Below are 19,849 nucleotides of genomic sequence, written 5' to 3' on the forward strand. Positions count from 1 at the left end.
CACTGTTAGGCTGAATCTACCCCTTTATAAACTACAAAAACAAATGAACACTTCCCCATTGCTCTCTGTGGTATTTTCTTCTATTGAACATTTTTCAAACTTTCTATGCCCTTCACTAATACCTGTAAAACTACAGACGTCTCCAAAATTAACAAGTTTGCTGCCAAGTTCTTCTGAAAGAGGAATGTTAATGGGAAATGTGGTAACGAATATGTTGGTTTGAATATAACCGAAAGCCTTGAGAAAAGGCTTCTTCAAATAGGGAATGGACGCGTGCTGGCATTATGGACTTGGCCGGATTAATAAAAGCCTCAGTGAGGAGCAAGTGTTCGGAGTGTCTGTGAGATGTTCCTAGGAAGGATTAACTAAAGAAAAAAAGAATCCCCTGACCTTGGGAGTTACCATGGCACTGGGCTGAGAACCAGGTGAAATACAAGTAGAAGGGAGCAGGCCATCTCTGCCTCCTGATCTGCATAGCTATGAGCAAGCTCCCAGGACCAAAGCTATAGCTGCTCTTACATCCCGCTTTCCTGTCATGATGGCTGGTACTCTTAAAACTGTTAGTCAAAATAAAGTTTTCTTCCCTTGTTTCTTGTCAAGAATTTGGTTATAACAATGAGAAAGCAGATAATGTAACAGCTTAGTTAAACATAAGACAAAATGAATTGCTAATCAGACCAGAACCTTGGACGAACTGTGCTGAGATATACAGCCAGCCCTAACCTGATGGTCTTGTGCTTTTTTGCTTGCCCAGAAATGAACTCCTCTATCCCAGTCATTAGTGGTCAGATCTGAGTAATAATTTACATAGGCCCCCTGTGATGACTAAAGACACTTACTATGGAGCCAGGCATCCCCCTTCAGAGCCTTTGACCTTTTGCTCTGGAATGCCTGGGAGACCCCTAGTGGCCTGCAGGTGAGAGAAGACAATGGGCTGTGAGGTATTAACAGCTGCCTTTGCTTCTGGAATACTGTTTATCACTGTGGGAAAGGGACCAAGAGGTCTTCTTATTACTTTATAGTGGGAAAATAAGAAACAAATGAAGGAAGTAATTTTCCTGCTCAGCTGTGAATTACATGGATATTTGTAAAAGACACCTTTCTAATATATGCTTTAAAACCTCAGAAGGGGACTTAAGGCTGTCCTCCTACTAGCAGTAAGAAAAAAATTCACTTAATCTCAATTGGAATTGAGTCTAAGTCTCTGGTTTCTCAGAGTGGATCCGAACATCACAACACTAAAAGACATGGGAAACACATTTTATTATCAACTTTGACATATATCTCACCATTTTACCTAAAGCAAACAATTCAGTAATTGGTTTATAGGAACTTAAGTTATAAATTATTTACTTTTTTTTTTCTTTTTTGGTTTGGTTTTTCGAGACAGGGTTTCTCTGTGTAGTCCTGGCTGTCCTGGAACTCACTCTGTAGACCAGGCCTAGCCTCAAACTCTCGAACTCAGAAATCCGCCTGCCTCTGCCTCCCAAGTGCTGGGATTAAAGGCGTGTGCCACCACCGCCCGGCTAGATACATTTTATACATGTTGGTGAATATTTTAAGGCAGGTTTCCAGAAGGGAAAATATTATGCAATAAACTAATGGGAATCATTGTTATGAAAAGATGTACCATTTGGAAAATCTCCCCATAATATAAAATTCAGCTTTTCACATAAAAGTGAAAATTACCAGAAGTCCAACCATTAAGTTGCTCAAATGAGTTGTAGTTAGTAAAAAATACTTATGGAAAGAATATGCCAGGATTAGAGATTTAAAATCTTTAACACATAAAATAAAGCAAAACAACATGTCTCTTGACAGTGTACTTAAGTATTAGTACGGTGCACCTGGATATCTGAGACCTACCTGATCACAGTTTAAGCCAAAACACAGTAAGAAAAAATAGTCATTCTTGTATATCACTGTCTGAATTATTCCAATTCTTTAGCATATTATCACCTTCAGAAGAATTAAACCCAGCATTGACCTTATCACTAAAAATATACACCTGGTTGGATGTGATAGAGGATGCCTATAATCCCAGCATTGAATAAGCTGATACCAGAGCATCCTGGGCTGTCCATGCAGAACCTATCTCAATGTAGAGCCCCAATAAATCTAAAACCAACAAAATGAAACCCTATACTTCTTCACTTCTCAAAGTGTGCAGAATTCATATAATACGGTGATACCAGTAAGCATTATTCATTCCTCCATCTAGAAAATAAAGTATTGGAAGGCTAAAATACAGGTCCAAAGTCTCAAAAATTATTAATAAACTACTTAAAACCATTTCTATAAGAAAATTCTTCAAATGATTTGTCTCAAAACAGATAAAGCAAATACCTGCCAAAACCAAATAATTTGCTTGCTGTTTCTTGTATAATGTCGATAAACAGTATTTCTCTGCCAGTCTGCCAAGTCAACCTCTTGCATGCCACACAGCATAACCTAGGGAAGGAACACAGTATTAGCTACAGCAAAGATTAGAAAGACTATGGGTTTTTGTTATTGTTTCTTTGTCTTTTTATTATTTATAGGAGTTTCTAAAAATACATTCTGAATAGAATAGTTTGTCACATTAGTTTCTCCCAGTTTGTTGGTATTCTCCTTCACCTCCTTCCTAAGGCAGGGTCTCATGATGTAGTCCTGGCAGGCCTGGAACTCACCAGGTATACAGGCTAGTCTAAAGCCCTAAGAATGGCAATCCTGAGCCTATCTTTCCAGTGCTGGGAATGCAGGTGTCTACCAATAAGCCTAGCCTAGCCTAGTCTAGCCTGCCTGCCTGCCTTTTTTCCTTTTATCCTTCCTTCCTTCTTTTTTTTTTTCCATAATGATATCCTTTAAAGACCAGAATTTTTACTTTTGATGAGGTCAGGCTATTTTCTTTATGGTATTAAAAAACACTCTGTAAGCAACTTGTACCTGAATTATGAATATGTGCATGTTTGTATAAACATCAAATGGAAGATATGCTACAACATGAGAAAGACATACATTTAACTTTATATCCTGAGAAACTACCAAGATTTTCCAAATTGGGATTTTATTTAGGCTAATATTCTTTTGTTTAATTTTAGGCATTCATATTTATATTTAATATAAATGTTAAATTAATCTTTGTGGCCTGAGGTAGCAGCCAAAGTTAATTTTCTTTCCTATGGATATCCAGTTGTTTCAACTTTATCTGTTGAAAATGATTTCCCCCTTTCCACTGAAAATAATTTGGCAATACATGTTGGGCTCTGTTTATATGCCATAAATCAAAATATAAACATCTCTCAAATATGTTCCTTTAAAAATTATTTTGGCCATTCTACAGCTTTTGTAGGTTCTCATAATAAATGATTTTATTATCTTCTTTTGGGATGTTGACTATTGCTATGTTCACAGATCACCTCAGAGAGAACTGACATGCTAGCAATATCAAATCTCAAATTTACAACACACTCCATGTCTTATTTTTTATGTCTGTAGTTTTTTGAGGTTTTAGTATAGGAGACTTGTATTTAGTGATTATTTTTCACCCCTTTCTGACTATTTATGACAAAAATATTCAGCTTTAAAAAATATGAAACATGCTACATTGAGGACATTATGGTGAGTTAAATAAACAGTCATAAAAACACACATATGGGATGGAGAGACGACTCAGCAGTTAGGAGCACTGACTGTTCTTCCAGAGGACCTGGGTTCAGTTCTCAGCACCCACATGGCAGCTCACACCTGTCTGTAACTCCAGTTCCAGAGGATCTGACAATCTCACACAGACATACATACAGAGAAAACACCAATGCACATGAAATAAAAATAATTTATAAACAGATAGATAAATAAGTAAATAATGAAACCATAAATATGATCCATTTATAGAGCATTTAAACAGTTAATAAAAATAAAGTAGAGGGACATGAAGCTTTGTGTTTAATGAGTTTCAGTTTTATAAGATAGAAGAATCCCCAAGACTTGATGTATTACAATGCAGTCATACTTAATACTAGTGAATTACATGCTTAAAAATCATTAAAATGGTAAATTTTGTATGTATTTTTATCTTTTTATTTATAAACAGACCCACTTCTGATGTATACCTAATAACCTTCTTTACATGCAGTCAGGACCACTAGTAATTCATTTAAAAATCTCATCTTTCAAGAAAGTCACTGTCAAATTAAGATTTCTGAAACTTCCTTAAATTATTAATAGTGATTGAATTCCTCTTTTTGACCCCTAATAGATGACAATGACTGATGATATTGTCCTTGAGATACCATTGTTCTTAAAACATAAAACCCAGTGCCACATACTTTTAGATAAATAAGAAGAATCAATATTGTACTAAAGTTTGTGTAAAACAATAAAACAAGCTATACATGATGGAGCACTGCTGGCACATCAAGAATACAGAGGCTGAAACAGGGGATCCTGACTTCAAGGCCCACCTGAGCAGAAGTAAAGGAACAGACAACACTGGATGTGGAGAGTACAGATAAAGTGAGACTGGAAATGGAGAGGAAACACAAAGCCCACTCGTTCCATCAACAGCACCCCCTGCAATCATATAATAAATGAGCCTAACCTCCAATTCTTTTTCATCAAAGTACTGTAGCCACTGAAGGGGAACAACTTCATTAAACCCATCAAGGAAAGCTTTGGTCTGTTCTTGTACTCCTCGAGAAAAACGCCATTCTGTCATTAAGCTGAAAATAAAGACAGTATTTGAAAATAGGTCATGTATATACAAAGCTAAGGGACAAAAACACCAAGAAAGCTTTAAATTTCTTTTTCTAAATATACTACCCAAATATGTGCACACAAGCATGTATGTATATATCTATGTCATTTTTAGAGTTAACATTTTCCACTAACAAATTCATACTATCATTTTTAGTACTTACATTTTTTAAATAATTTTTTTTGCTTTTTAAATAAAGTTTTAGTTACATTCCAAATGTTGTCCCTCGTTCTTGTCGCCCCTCCAAGAGTTCTTCACCCCATCCACCCTCCCATTTGCTTCTGAGACAATGCTCCCCCACCCACTTCAACCTTTCTCCCTTCACTTTCCTCCCTCCAAACCCACCATACACCCTTCCCATAGGCCAATAAAAGAAAAACCCAGAAGAAATAATACGTTTCTTGACACACATGATCTACCATAATTACATGAAGAGAATATAGACAACTTAAATGGACCTATGAAAAGCAGTGAGATCAAAACAGTAATAAAGTATCTTCAAGCAATATGCTCAGGCCTCAACTGACTCTCAGAGAACTAATATCAGTGTTCCTCAAAGTAATCCATAAAACCAGAACAAAGTTCATCAACATCATCTTATAAAGACAGTTATCACCTGACACCAAAACACAAGGATAGACAGTCTGACAGATACACAGATATACTTATGAAAGACAGACCGAGGGAGAGAGACTGAGAATCTGAGATTATAGAATAGAAATCATGGAATCTCAGTGGATGGAGAAAAGGCCTTTGACAAAGTACAACCCTTCAAGACATAAGCACTGAAGAACCTACTATCATAACAACATAATGAAGGCAGTATCCGAGTAATCTATAGCCTTTGCAGTAAGTGGGAAAAAGCCTCAATGCATTTCTGACAGGACTGAGACAAGGCACTTACTTAGTATATGACTTGAAGTAATAAGAGTACTGAAGCAAGAAATAAACAAAGGCTATAATTACTCTTGTTATAGTAATTCTCAGTGGGGTGTTTCTATCCCACCTTTGATCATTCAGTTCCCAGATAAAAGACATACAACCTTCATACTTACAATAAGCCTTTAATGCACTAGAGCTGGGCATGTATCTATCCTCTATGTTATTATGTCTGCTTCCTTCTCAATAGCCCTGAGATATGACTACCTAGGTTTCATCTGGGTTGTTCTTTAACTCCAATTGGCCAGCAGCCCTCATCTCCATGTTTTCATGATCCACCTACTCCAAGGTGTCTTTTCTTCTCTCCACATCCCATCCTTCGTCCCCTCATGGTCCTCCCTCAGATCACAAGCCTGGAAACCCTAACCCAGTCTTATCTCTCTTCTGCCCAACAATAGGCTGTTGGTGTCTTTATTCAACCAAGTTTTAAATTAAGAAACAAGGTAACAAGCAGTTTCTCTTGTCCCTGGAGGCAATCAAGCCTTATGGGTATTTAACAATACGTAGTATTTAACATTACAATACAATTTCTATTAGCAGAAAATGATACTGTATATGACAAATGCTGAAGACTCAACACCAAAAACCTCTTGGAACTAATAAATGTTTAGCAAAGTAACAAGACACAATCCATATATGTATTTATCAGCTATTAATAATTTTTATAGAAATTAGTTAATAGCTTTTCTATACACCAGTAATGAATATGCTGAAAAAGAAATCAGGAAAACAATCATACTGGTAATAAGCCAGAAAATAAAGCTTTGGAATAAATCCAAGAAATAAAAGTAAAAATACTAAAACACTAAAGAAGGAATCTGAAGACAGAAGATAGAAGCCACCGGTGCTCTTGGAGCAGCAGAATTAGTAGCATGAAAATGGTTATACTATTAAAAGCAAAGGTAGAGACTCAACGGAAACCCTGTCAAATTCCAATGACATTCTGCAAAAAATTAGACAAAAGATCCTAAAACTTGTAGGGAAACACAAAAAGGGAACTGGAACAGGAGCTGTGGATCAGCTTTAGAGCACAAGGATCTGACCCAGCAGGGAAAGAACCTGATGTGAGCTTTCCAAATGTTTTGTAAAAACTAATAAAACTGAGAGTGTAACTATAGGAGATTTCTAATTATATTCCATAACTAATACAAAATGAATTCAATCAGCTCTATCAACCTACCCAATATATTCATCTTTATTTTCTTCAGTCACCAGGATATTGGAACCTCCCAACTTTAAATCATGTGAAGTAACTTTTCCCAGAATCTCCATGTCTACAGAAAAGTACATTTCTAAGCCACATTCTTCAATATTGTTATCTCTGGATAAAAAAAAATAGTGAGTGTGCATATAAGTACAATATATAAATGGATTCCAAGTAAATACCTTAATTAAAAAAAATATTTCAAACCTTATCCAGATTAGAGAGTTGTAAAATTCAGTATCAATAGATTCCAAATCCTTAATGGTAAGTTTTTTACTTAGCATACGCTTGTAGAATGGTAAAGAGAAACCAGTATCAATAAACTTTCCATGGAATAGTGCCTGTTAAAAAAAATTATTTACACTTACAAAGTAATAATCTTTAGAGCACAGTGACAAAATAGAAATCATGCAGCTTTACATATTAAAAAGCACTATTTAATGGTATAAACTGTGAAGGTTAGCATACTAAAATGCAAAGCATAGAAAACTATAATGAAAAATTTATTTCATACGTCAAACGTAATGTACATAAGAACTATAAAAAGATGATGAGACTATTACCAACTTCTTCCACATTTAAATATTTTAATAATTAACTTAAATGCAGAAATATAAAGGCCCATGTACTTTTTTCCATTCCTTTCTTGTCTGTAGGACCTCTGTGTCTTCTTCATGCCTACATTCAGCATGAATACAGGAAGAAGCACCAGTTTTGATTACATGAATATCTAAAACTATTCTCAGCCCCTTATTCCGCTTACATTCAATCAATAAGTCACTTATACTGCTTCAAACCCTCCCACTGTATTTCTAACAAACCTAGTCAAAAATCAACTTAGAATTTACTCTGCCTATACATTAGTAGAACAAGCTAGAAGTACATATACCAAGCTAGTTAGCTGTGACCAGCAACCCCACAGGAAGTATTGTTTACTTACTACATTCAGTTTCCCTGTCTCAGCTCCTTTGTCCCTGTAACTCCTTTGTCTTCATATACTTACTAAACTTACTGCACACAGGAAATAACAACCAGGAGCACTTTTGTGTAGTCTACCCATCTGCTCACCACTAGCATCTGAACTTGCATACTCCTATTGCAAATAAGTTACCACTTTTGTGAGCAATACAGACTTCTCCCTTTTATACAATACTCCAATACTTCTTATATTATGGGGTTCATCCAATTCTTTGTCGTCAGCTGAGCTTGGTGGCACATGGCCATAATCCAGCACACAGGAGGTTGGGGCAGGTTATCAACCTGAACTACAATAATGGAATACTATTGATTGTTACAAATTCTCTATGATACTGCACTGTGAACTTTTCTACAGCAGATGCCTATGATTGAATACACACCGGTCTTCCCAGGCCAGCACTCATAATCTTTCTCACCTTGCTAAATGGCTAATGCCAACCTGTCAGTGACGTAAGGAAGGTCTAACTATGGCATTTACTTTGAAATACCCTTCCTTCTACTATTTTCTTCTGAGAATCACTTACTTGATTTTCTAATCTCAGGTAGTTTTTTTTTTAACTCCTTTTCGTCACCTCAGTTTATAAATAACCCTTAATTCCTCTGTGCACATTATTCCTTAACACAACCATGAGCTTTTGATATTCAATATGTGCTTCAAATCCCCAAATGCTTCTTTCTGACCTGGATATCTTGTCACCAGACTTGGATATCTATCTATCTTGTAATTATCACTGGATAGTTACAGGCACCCTGAGTGCAGAAGAAATCCAACATTCTTGATTTTCCTTACCTCCAGGAATTGTTCTTGTCCCCAAAGCACCCTCTTAGGAAACGGCAATTTCAAACAGATGCATAAGCTGTTCATTTTGGTGCCTCATTTTTACTTTTATGTCTTTCTCCCAATCTAAGCAAACCTTTTTCTTTCAAACTTCAGAATATAACCTGAATCCAAACCACTTCTCACATCTGTTACTACAGCACAGATCAACAACATCGCTACGAGGTCTCACTATGACCTCTACAAACGGTCTGTGTCTCTGCCTCTGTTTTCTATTGCCCACAGTAGAGGATTTCTTGTTGGTATTACTCAGTTCATGACACTTAACTGACCTCAAAACCCTTACAGGAATTCCCTAAAAAGTTCTACATGGCATTTCTCAATCTCATTTCTCACCATATTTTCTCCCATGTGAGTCATTTGGAAACCCTGTAAGCATTGCCTTGCTGCTCCATGAGCCCAAAGTGTTTTTCTCCAAGGTATCCATGTGACCCAGTCTCTTGCCTTCTTCATATTTCCACTCGTGTTCAGACTTTAGAGGGCTTCTTTAGTCACTTATATGAAAAGGCAATGCCCACCCCCACCCCACATTACAGAATTTAGATTCCAAGAGTAGGAACTGTACCATTTTGTTGTTATTCTTTAATACCCAGTGCCTAGAAATGGGCATGGAATTATTGTAGATTCCCAACAGATACTTGCTAAATAAGTTAATGGATAATGTAGTGTAAAAATTATAAACACCTCTTAAAAGACAATTCACAAAGGCTACTACTGCTAAGCTCTGAAAATTCTGAAAGCACTAAGTTAGTGAGTGTACTTACTCAGTAACTCAGATTTTCCTTGAAGTAAATAACACCATCCCCTTTTCTCCACATAAAGTGAGTAACAAAGCTTTTTATTTTCTTAATTTTACTTATTCTCCCTAAATTTAATCCATACATAATGTACTTCTTTAATCATATTCCCATCATCATGTTATCCCCTCCCTCATCCACTGCACTTTTCTTCCCAACAATTCTTCCCTTCTACTTTCATGTCAGTGTGCGTGTGTATATGTGCTAGCACACACATCCCATTGTTTTTAATTTTGGTTGCTTGAATGATCATGGGTGGAATACTGTTTATTTAAAAACAGAGTTTACTGGTAATGCCCACCACTAAGGAATCTGAAACTTCCCCCAGCAACTGTAAATTGCTTGTAACTAAGGGAGGATATAAAGTCTTTTTCAAAAGATTTTTATGAAATACACTTTTTTGTACGTCTATGTATGTGGTGTACACATGTGTGTGTGTAGACCCAAGATTGGTATTGACTGTCTCCCTAAATTACTCACCACCATATTGAGACAGAGTCTTTCAAACAAACAAATCAAATCTGAAAGTTGTAGTTTCGGCTACTTTACTTTTTAGCAAGCTTGCTCTGAGGATTAAGTATTACCTTATAAGTATTGGAATTACAAGAAGGCCACTGGGGATCAGAATTCCAGTCCTTGAGCCTACTTGGCAAGAAATTTACCCACTGAGCCATCTCCCTAGCCCCTAAAACACTTTTGAAGTTAGCAATATGTAAATAAGATAACTGAAAGTTGGAAACTCACCATTGCAATAAAGCGACCAATAAAACAGAAGTATGAAAGATGGTCGGGATTTATAGTTGATGCTGGATTTATCTGTAAACAATAGTTATTCTTGCCTGCATACTCAAATAAGCAATACATTGGGTTCAAAACTTCATGGGAAAGCAAGAAAAACCATTCTCTATAAGAAAATAAGTCAAGATTACTTTTAGTATTCATATATATGTGGATTTAAAAATGATCTTAAATAGATCCATAAATAAATGCATGCATGCACACATACATGTACACACACGCACACACACCCCTCTACTCATTTATTAGCTCTCCTCCATTTCTATTTCATGATCCAGCTTTCCATTCCAAGTCCTGCTAATTCTGCACAGTCAAATTGCAAGCTCACTATTTTTCACATGTATGTGCTTTTCTACATCAGAATTTGATTTGGGTATCTTTTGTCACATTTAATTCAACCTATATAGATGACATTTTTTTGTGAATTCACATTTCATTCCAATTTTAGCAAATTTTGAAGCAATGTCAGAGCATAGTATGTATATGTCATTGCATTCATTGTGCAATATCAATCTGGAAAATATTTTTATGTACATTAACCTCAAAAGTAAAAGCCATGCCCATATATCTTCAGTATTCTTAACTTTTATAAGCATTCTGTAATATCTACTTAAAAACCTTTTTATTTTGTTTTGGGTTTGTTGTTGATTCTAGGTATGGAATCCAAGATTTCATTCATGCTAAGCCAGGGATAAGCCATTCCACTAAGTATTTGAGGTTGACATTACAGCACATAACACTGCTGCTACAAAATGGTAAGGTGTTTTGTCTTGTTTTTTTGAGATAAGGTCTTACTCTACAGCTCAGGTTAGTCTGGAATTTGATATGTAGCCTAAGCTGGCTTTGAGTCTGTAGTAGCCATCCTGTCTCAGGTTCTTAGAACAGTTCAAATTGCATAGCAAATGTATTCAAAATAATCCTAAAATTAAAAAGTGAAATCTTTAAATGTGTTAAGTACTTACTAACTTTTATCCACCTATTTTTGGTTTACTTTAAAAATTTTAACACAAAATAAACATGTACAAAATGTTCTAAAGTAAGAGTACAAACTCAAATATTTATTGCGATCAGTGAGTTCATGGGTCTTTGCCTTGCCAAAATCCCCAATCCTCATTATGAACCTGCTAATAAATATGGTAGGGCTTTAAGGAAAGAAAATCTCTAGGCACATTAACCTAATCTTTTTAATACAGTGGTGGGAACTATCTATCATGATGAGTGCATGCTATCCTAACAGACTCAGCCAGTTGGTGCCAGTAAAAGCAGAAACTTGGGGATACTGTTTTTAAAGAAAAGCCTGCATTGTTGTCATTTTTTGCTTGGTCTTTTTTGTTTGTTTGTTTTTTAAAGACACTATGTAGCTTTGACTGTCCTGGAACTTGCTAAGTAGACTGGGCTGGCTTCAAATGAAATCTATCAGCTTTTGCCTCATGCATGCTGACATTAAATCTATCTGGTCAAGAAAAGACACAATTTTAATTATTCATTTCAATCTGGTAATACTGTCAAGAAATCTGAAAAATTTCAAGTCATCATGGTTCACCTCTATGGTGATTCTTTTGGTCTCCTATTTTGTTTATAAATGATTAATAGAATTTTAAGAATATCCCTGAAACTATCTGAGGGCTACAGAAGACAGTTACAAAATAAAATCAACTATAAATTAATATCAACTCATATAACTAAATCAGGTTCAAAATAGTAAGTGAACTAAGTAACTTCGCTTTGTGGTTGGGTTCAATTAACACATTTTCCTCAGAAAAGAGAAACAGGTAAATTCTAGTAAAAAATGTGTTTAAATATAAACGTACACACACACACACACACACACACACACATGCTAGGAATAAACTTTCCAATTGCTTCAGATCACTTTTAGAAAGCAGCAAACTAGAGAAAACTACACTGATCCAAAAGAATGTCTATCGATGACAAAAGCCTTCACCCTAATACCAACACAAAGAGTTCCTAACTAGAAAGAACCAAGAGAATCGACTTTCAACACAAGCTCAGCTCCACACTCTCAAACTAGACAGATGAGGCTGAAAGAATCATGAACCAACACATAGGAGCTAGCAGGGCCTAAGGAAGAAAATGAAGAAAACAGTAAAACAGCAAATGAAGAAAAATCACATGAGAAGCTGCAAAACATAGGGCAATCCTGCAAACAGTGACACGAAGACAGGCTTCAGAGAAGCAAACAAGAAAAGCACTGGGATCAGAATGATTAGAGAAAAGATGACAGACACATTGACTGACAAAGGAGATTCCACATACCCATGACTGATGTTCCTGAAGAAAGAAAAGAACAAATAGAACAGAAAAAAATATTCAAAGATAAAATAGAAGAAAACTTCCCTGAAATTAAAGCTCTTAATATGTTCCTTAAAAAAAAAAACAAAGAAACAAACAAACAAAAAAGATCAAACAATCTGCAATGAAACTAGTGAACTTTAAAGGACAGCATGTGCCCTCAGAGAAGAAGATTTTCTAACAAAGGTTTGGCCTCATATTTCATAGTATTCACATTCAATTCTGAAACAACAGTGAAGCAGTACCTAGGACTACTGGATAGACAGTGCTGTGCAAGACATTTCTGTCCACTGAGGTTGCTGTTTATATTGAAAACCAACAAAGAAAATATTTCCAAACATGTAACAGCTATAGAAACAATTGCCCCAATGAATTCTTGGATAAGCACCTCAATGATGAGTCTAACCATCTAATGCGTGATTCAAATAAAAAATTAGAAGAAAATAATGATACAGAACAACAGTTTAACTGTTTAAGCTGTTAAAACATAAAACTGGAACCAAATAACTAAGACAAACAATAATTCAAAAAAAGAATGTGAATGTTATCAAAACAGACAGTGAAGGAAAAAGATACCATGTTGTCTCATTTCTAAGATGTACCTTTCATTTCAATGTCTGGGCATTTCTGAAACTGAGAAAAACTCAAACTACATACACTATGAATATTTCTTGGATAGCAGCTATAAATTGTAATAATTATTTGGATAGAGAATGATAACATAAACACTGACAACCACCAATTATCTTCTTCTACCAGTTGTGACCTGGTCCTGCATTTGGTCAGCTAGATCCAAAGTGTGGTTGTCTAGTTGTATAAAATTCTATGAAAATCTGAATTCTTAGGAAGTTTTAATGAAACTGCTAAATTAAAAAAAAATGCTGCCAGGTGTGGTGGTTCATGCCTTTAATCCCAGCACTCAGGAATCAAAGGCAGGCAGGTCTCTGTGAGTTCAAGGCCAGCCTGATTGGCTGATCTAAAGAGCGAGTTCCAGGACAGCCAAGGCTACACAGAGAAATACTGTCTTCAAAACGAAACAAACAAACAAAAAAAAAACAAATGCCAATATAGATTTGAGTGAAGCAGCTGAAGGGGAAAACAGAATTTTTACTAACTACTTCACAAGTATCTACTCTTAACAGTCTATTCAGTAAATGAAGAAAATTTCACTTTCCAAATAAACTGAGATCAGAGCAGCAGCACAAATAAAAGTGACATGCAACACTGAAATAGCAAAATTAATAAAGAGCCTTCCGTGAGTTATGCTACACCCATATGTGGAGTACTATACAGCTATTTGATAAGAACATTAGCATGTACAGAAGAGTAATCCTAATGGTTGGACCCTGTGATGGCTCAGTGCATAAAGCACTTGCCATGTAGGCAGGAGACCCTGAGATCTCTCTTCATCAGAGCCTGTGTGCCCTGGGTATGCGTGCCCTGGGTATGTGGTCATGACCACCTGTAATCCCAGTACCTGGGATGTGGAGGGAAGAAATACCAGAAAAAGTTGGCTAATCAAACCAGCTCAAATACTGAATGCTAGATTCAGCAAGACACAATGCCTAAACATATAAAGGTAGAGAGGAAGACACCAGGTGTCAACCTCAGGCCTCCACACACATGTAGCCATACACACACGTGTGCCACACTCATGCAAGTAGACATACACACATACCATACACAAATACATATGCAAAAATTGTAATAATGGTTATCCAAAATAACTCTGGTTGCTATTAAAAAACATAAATATAGTCATACATTTTTGAAAGAATAAATCTACCACAGATAACAAAATAGATTTATTCCAAAGCAGTACGTTTTTAAGTTTACCTTGCAAGGCCACCATAATCAAGGCCTTCTTCTCCTCTAAATATTACATATAATCGCCGCCTCAAGTCATATGGTTTTAATGCCATAATCTAATTAAAGACAAAAATATGAATATTTAGACACTTATATATGACATAAGTTACTTACAAAACAATTCAATTTGTATTTTCAAAAGTACGCATTTCCTCATCTCATATTTAATTCTGCAGTTCATCTGGTTTGTCCTATAAACTAGCTAAAACCTGACAATCCCTCAAGTTCTCTTTGACTCGCTTTCATATAGTTTTCCCTGTTCTAGGGTTAAACAGTGGTTGTACTTTAGTGGTAAGCAAAGACAAGTTGTATAGTCCTTCCACAGGTGACCGGTAACCTTTTCTCTGTAGCAATACTGTATACTGAAAGTACTTTTGGAGTCCCACCACACCACCATCTACACCACACCTATCTCTGGAGGCTAGAAATTCATCTGCAATATTTACTTGATGATGTCTGTTTATACAACAGCATGTCTTGAAATTAGATCCAAATACATTCTCATAATCTGTAAGTTTTCATTAAAGTTAATCAGAAGCATGCGTTACTTGTGGATAAAAATTCGTATTTACTACCATCCATCAGAACCACAGCCAACCCAGGTCTGGGTTCTAACGCAGCTCACTAATAGGCTTCCCTAAAGGGCAATTATGGTCTCAATTCATATCTGAACAGACTTAAGACAGAAAAGTAAAATAACAACTAACATAAATTTAGATACACATTTACTAAAGCAATTCAAATTTAACTCTGAACAAGCCATTTGTAATACACTTGGAAACTTGATGCAATTATTTGGCTCAGAATAAGTCACACACAAAGGCAGCTTTGATAACAGCTCCATTGGCTATATTTTCTAAAGCTTAACAGCTAGTAAAATGAGGCTGTCTCTAGACCTTCAGTATTACCATTCCATTTTAACCTGTAAAAAAAAAAAAAAGCAAAAAAAAACACAAACAAACAAACAATAGCAAGCAGCATTGCACAAAAACTCTAAGGGTGCAGTAGTAGCACAATACCTTGGCATTAACAATCTGTAATTGGACCTAAGTCCACCTCAACAAGAAAGACACCATGCTTAGTACTGGAAAGCTAGACAACTAGCCAGTACTAAGAAAGTCAGATCTTGAAGGAGAGCCTATCACCACCACTTTACTAAAGCAGCATCATCTCTAAGTACATTCTAAATAGTTGTCCTTATACCCCAGATGTGATGTCTCATCTCTCACCAAACAAAGGTTTTTGCAATAGACAGTGACCATTACAGAAAACAACTAAATATAGAGATACGCTTGTCTTATAAGGAAATACAGAAAACAACCAAACATAAGAGATTGTAATATAATGATATCATTTTCTCCCTCAATATTCTCCCATATATCCCACCTGGCTTCTTTTCAAATTTATGGCCTCTTTTTCACTGGAAGAGGGAAATGATATAATTTTATTTTAATTTCAAGAATAAAAGAAATAATTAAAAATTAATGAAACTTATTTAAGTATAAAGAAAGTTATAAAGTCATTGCACAGGAAGACATGGAGAGGTCATGAAAAATTCTCCACTTCATCATTAAAAAAAATAATGTTATTGTTTTTAAAAATATTCTGCAAATGATTCCAGAAAGGCAGGCATGTTACATTCATGTATTCATGTATTCATTCATTCATTCATTCTTTCCTGAATAACTATTATATTAAAAGCACTATTCTAAGGTACTGTACAGAGGTGAAGTAAACCAATAATCCATGCTCTCATGCAGCATACACTCCAGTAAGGAGACAGGGACGAGCAGTCTTATGAAAATGATGAAGTATCATAAATGGTTAGAAAGCAGTCATATGTCAGGGAGGAAGGCAGGAATGTCATTTTAAAAAACATGCTCATCTTGATCATGGCTCAATGAAACCTAGAAGTCAGAATGATCTTAAAAGTTACTAATGGAATATTCAATGGATTACACAATCTATCAATTTGATTTGATTAAACTTGATTTTCACAAACTTTATTGTTTGAAGTAATAAAATCCTAACAAAGTAAGTGTCAAAACAGACTTGTTCCAAATGCTGTATAAATTTTATTTTAGTAAGAATACACCTAAATTTTTCTTTTCTTCTCTTTTCTGTTCCTTTCTTTTCTTTTACCCACTCTTTCCCACACCCCTTTCTTTCCTTCTTAGTTTTTAAGATAGACTTTCACTATGTAGCCTTACATGGCCAAGAATTCACCTGTCTCTGCCTCTAGAATGCTGATCAAAGGCATGTGATATGACACCCAGCTACACCTAAATTTTTGGTGGGAGGACTGTCTCTCAGTGTGACGCCTTTATCTATAAAATGGAGACAGCGGTAGACAATGAAACACTGCCCCTTTTTGGAGTGTTCTCTGAGTCTTAGGTATGGGAGTTGTTTGGGAGATATAGCAGTCGGGACTGGGCTCTACTAGAATATATTTTAAGATTATATACAACATATTGGCTATCTAACACCAAATGGCCATCACAGACTCTGTGATGAGGAAAGAAAAGTCATGAAGAAACTGTCAATAATTGATTATGACTTATTACATTGTGAAGTTTATTTTTATCTTAGGTATATGAATGATTTGCCTCCATGTATGTCTCTGGCCCACATAATAGTTTAATATAATTATTAATATAGTCACTCAGGGCATGAGAGTTACTATAAATGTTTAAAAGTCAAAAACTTTTAACTCTCTTTAGAAATTCAGAATGAGACAAAAGTACTGTTTCAGTCTGATAATATCTTCCTTACCTGTTGGAAGGAATCTTCAAATAATGTCTGTCGGGACACATTGATCTTTACATGACTGGGTAGTGCATTAGACTAAAAACAAAAACATCATATCATGTAAGCCACAGCGTATATATTATATAATGATCTGACTACTGATTATAAATGAGATTTATTTACCACTGTAGTACCTGGCACAAGTAACGGAAGTGAGCAAGCTTCCACCTAAAGCTGCGTTCATAAGCAATCTGTGGACCACCTTTAGTTCTAAAGAGAAACAAAACACACACAAGTATAATATTCAGTATGAATCAGAGTGTACTAGACCATTATATGACTAGGGAAAGTTATTTGCTGACAATAAGTACAGGTCTGTCTGCTAGGAAATGGTGGCCTGAGTCATGAAGGTTGCCACAGCAATGGTACATGTGTACGAAGGGAGACCACAATTTGGGATAGGTTTATCAATAAGCCTTTAGTTTACTGAAGTCCTGAGTTCTACTACAGGCTCCTTAAAGGAACCTTTGATAATACCTAAAGCTAAGGAAGTAAGAAATTCTAGATAAGGAAACCTTGGGCTGGGGGAGAGGGGCCTGTCCTTTGTCTTAAACCTGATCTGGACAAAGACAAAGCATGGCAAAATTAAATTCCTTGGAGTGAGTTATATGCAGATCATGTGACTTAACTGGACAATGAGAAAAGACGATACAAGATGCAGCTCATCATGCTTCTACTGCCAAGAGTCTTAACAGATGTGAATAAACCATTTTCATGCCAGAGTGAACATAAAATGGTGTTGTCATATTCAGGGGAGTTTATTCATCCTAGAACATTTACTAAATGCTTAACAGAGACCTGACCTTCTTCTAGACAATGAAAGCTTTATTTGCTAATAACATGGAGAAAGTGATGGTTTTGTGTAACATATGCACCAATGAACAATCAAACTATACATTGTTTATTTTTAAGAGAATAAATGGCTTATCATTTCTTAGAGGAAAAAGGAGTCCTGTTAAAAGAAAAAAAAATAAACAGGAACATAATAATAATCTCTTTCAAAGGTTATTGAAAGATAAAAAATGAGCTAACACATATAAAATGCTTAGAACAATCTTTGGCACATATATGGTATTGTTATATAAAATTATATATTATATATATATTTTTAATTAAGGAATGATATACTATAAATCTGGAATAATATAGAGCAAAAAGAGTTATAGTTGGGTGTTATTTGTGTGTGTTTTCTTGAACGAAAACTATCTTGTTTCTAAATCTGGGGCTAAATTCAAGACTAAACCTGTCTTCACTAAATAACAGTTTTAAAGTTCAGACTTCCACTTACACCGATGACTTCCCATTGCGAGGATCTTTGAATGTTGTTGTTCTTGTATTATGATCAACAAAGTACCTAACACCTTCCCGGGTATACCTAATTTCCCAGCCTTCTGGCAGGGGTTCTTCATTTGGTAAGCTAAAAGATAAAAGTCACAATCATAAGGTGAGTATGTTTTAGGTACTTACAGCCCACTGATTCTATCTATACATCTATCCTGCATGATGACTTAAAACTGTAGCATACATACCCTTGAGTTCTTGGATCTTCCCACTGGGTTGTTTTTGTGTTATGATTCACAAAGTAAACTCTGTCTGTCGAATCCACTCTTTTTTCTAAAACAAAGTGTGACATTTAATAACAATTTGATACCTATATACCTCAGACCTATTTTTATCAATGTCATATCAGCTTACCCCAGCCTGGTGGTAAGGGTCCATATGGATCATTTTCTGCAGCTAACATTGAAGCCTTGTTAAAAAATAGGTTGGGGAGAGAAATAAGATAACATTTTTAGCCAGAAATCTATTAATATACTGAACAGTCACATCTTAGAAATTATTTAAAAAATATATGGCAAATATTAATACAGCAATTTCAAGAAACAAAGTTCCAAAATATTATGAAGTAAAAACAGGCATCAGCTAATATAATTAATGATTTATGATAAATAATATAGAAATAATGTGATAATATTAATATTTAATTTCCTGGTCCTTCTAAGGACTAAGAAGAGATAGGTGAAGAATATATAGAGAATTAGTCCATGTTCAAAAATAGAAAATTATTATAGTAGTAACTATTATGCAAAATAATTAGTAAATGGTAATAAACATATATCTTGATAAATATTTGATATTACTGTCAAAGACAGTGCTAACTGTACTCATTATCCATCTTTATCTTGTTTTTCTTGATAATCAAACCACTAAAACTGCTAGTTTTGTTTGGGGTACCAATGTGTCCATGTGGATTACTGCACTGAATCTGGATCTGTAAAGTATAAAGTGATCAATTCTGGCCAATGAGAGAGAAGCAGAAGGTCCTGATGAGGGGATTCTTTGCTAAGTAAATGTACAGAGCTTGCTGCTAAGTACAGGGCTTTCTATAGGAAAGCTCTCCCCTTTCAGTTTACCTTTCCCTTTCATGACAGAGACTCTGGAAATAAGACCAAGGGCAGCAGCTCTTTAGGTTCAAAATACCTGGCAAGGTCCATGACAACAGAAGGTGCAGGTAAGGTCCAAGACAACAGAAGGTGCAGGTAAGGGGCATGACAACAGAAGGTGCAGGT

General features: G+C 35.5%; 1 protein-coding gene across 2 annotated transcripts in view; it reads right to left on the reverse strand.

The window, feature by feature from the left end:
- Wwp1 (WW domain containing E3 ubiquitin protein ligase 1) overlaps nt 1-19,849 on the reverse strand; it is a 101,447-nt gene that overhangs the window by 11,454 nt on the left and 70,144 nt on the right. For both annotated transcript variants that reach the window (XM_028780182.1, XM_028780190.1), the window contains exons 12-22: nt 18,975-19,029; nt 18,809-18,893; nt 18,568-18,696; nt 17,414-17,489; nt 17,244-17,315; nt 14,439-14,527; nt 10,236-10,395; nt 7,086-7,219; nt 6,855-6,995; nt 4,580-4,700; nt 2,347-2,451 (exon numbers count right to left, since the gene is read on the reverse strand). In XM_028780182.1, coding sequence (XP_028636015.1) covers nt 2,347-2,451; nt 4,580-4,700; nt 6,855-6,995; nt 7,086-7,219; nt 10,236-10,395; nt 14,439-14,527; nt 17,244-17,315; nt 17,414-17,489; nt 18,568-18,696; nt 18,809-18,893; nt 18,975-19,029 — 1,167 coding nt within the window. The remainder of the gene's footprint in view (nt 1-2,346; nt 2,452-4,579; nt 4,701-6,854; nt 6,996-7,085; nt 7,220-10,235; nt 10,396-14,438; nt 14,528-17,243; nt 17,316-17,413; nt 17,490-18,567; nt 18,697-18,808; nt 18,894-18,974; nt 19,030-19,849) is intronic.

This window comes from Grammomys surdaster, unplaced genomic scaffold (assembly GCF_004785775.1).
Source record: "Grammomys surdaster isolate TR1022 unplaced genomic scaffold, NIH_TR_1.0 97, whole genome shotgun sequence".
NCBI classification, from domain to species: domain Eukaryota; kingdom Metazoa; phylum Chordata; class Mammalia; order Rodentia; family Muridae; genus Grammomys; species Grammomys surdaster.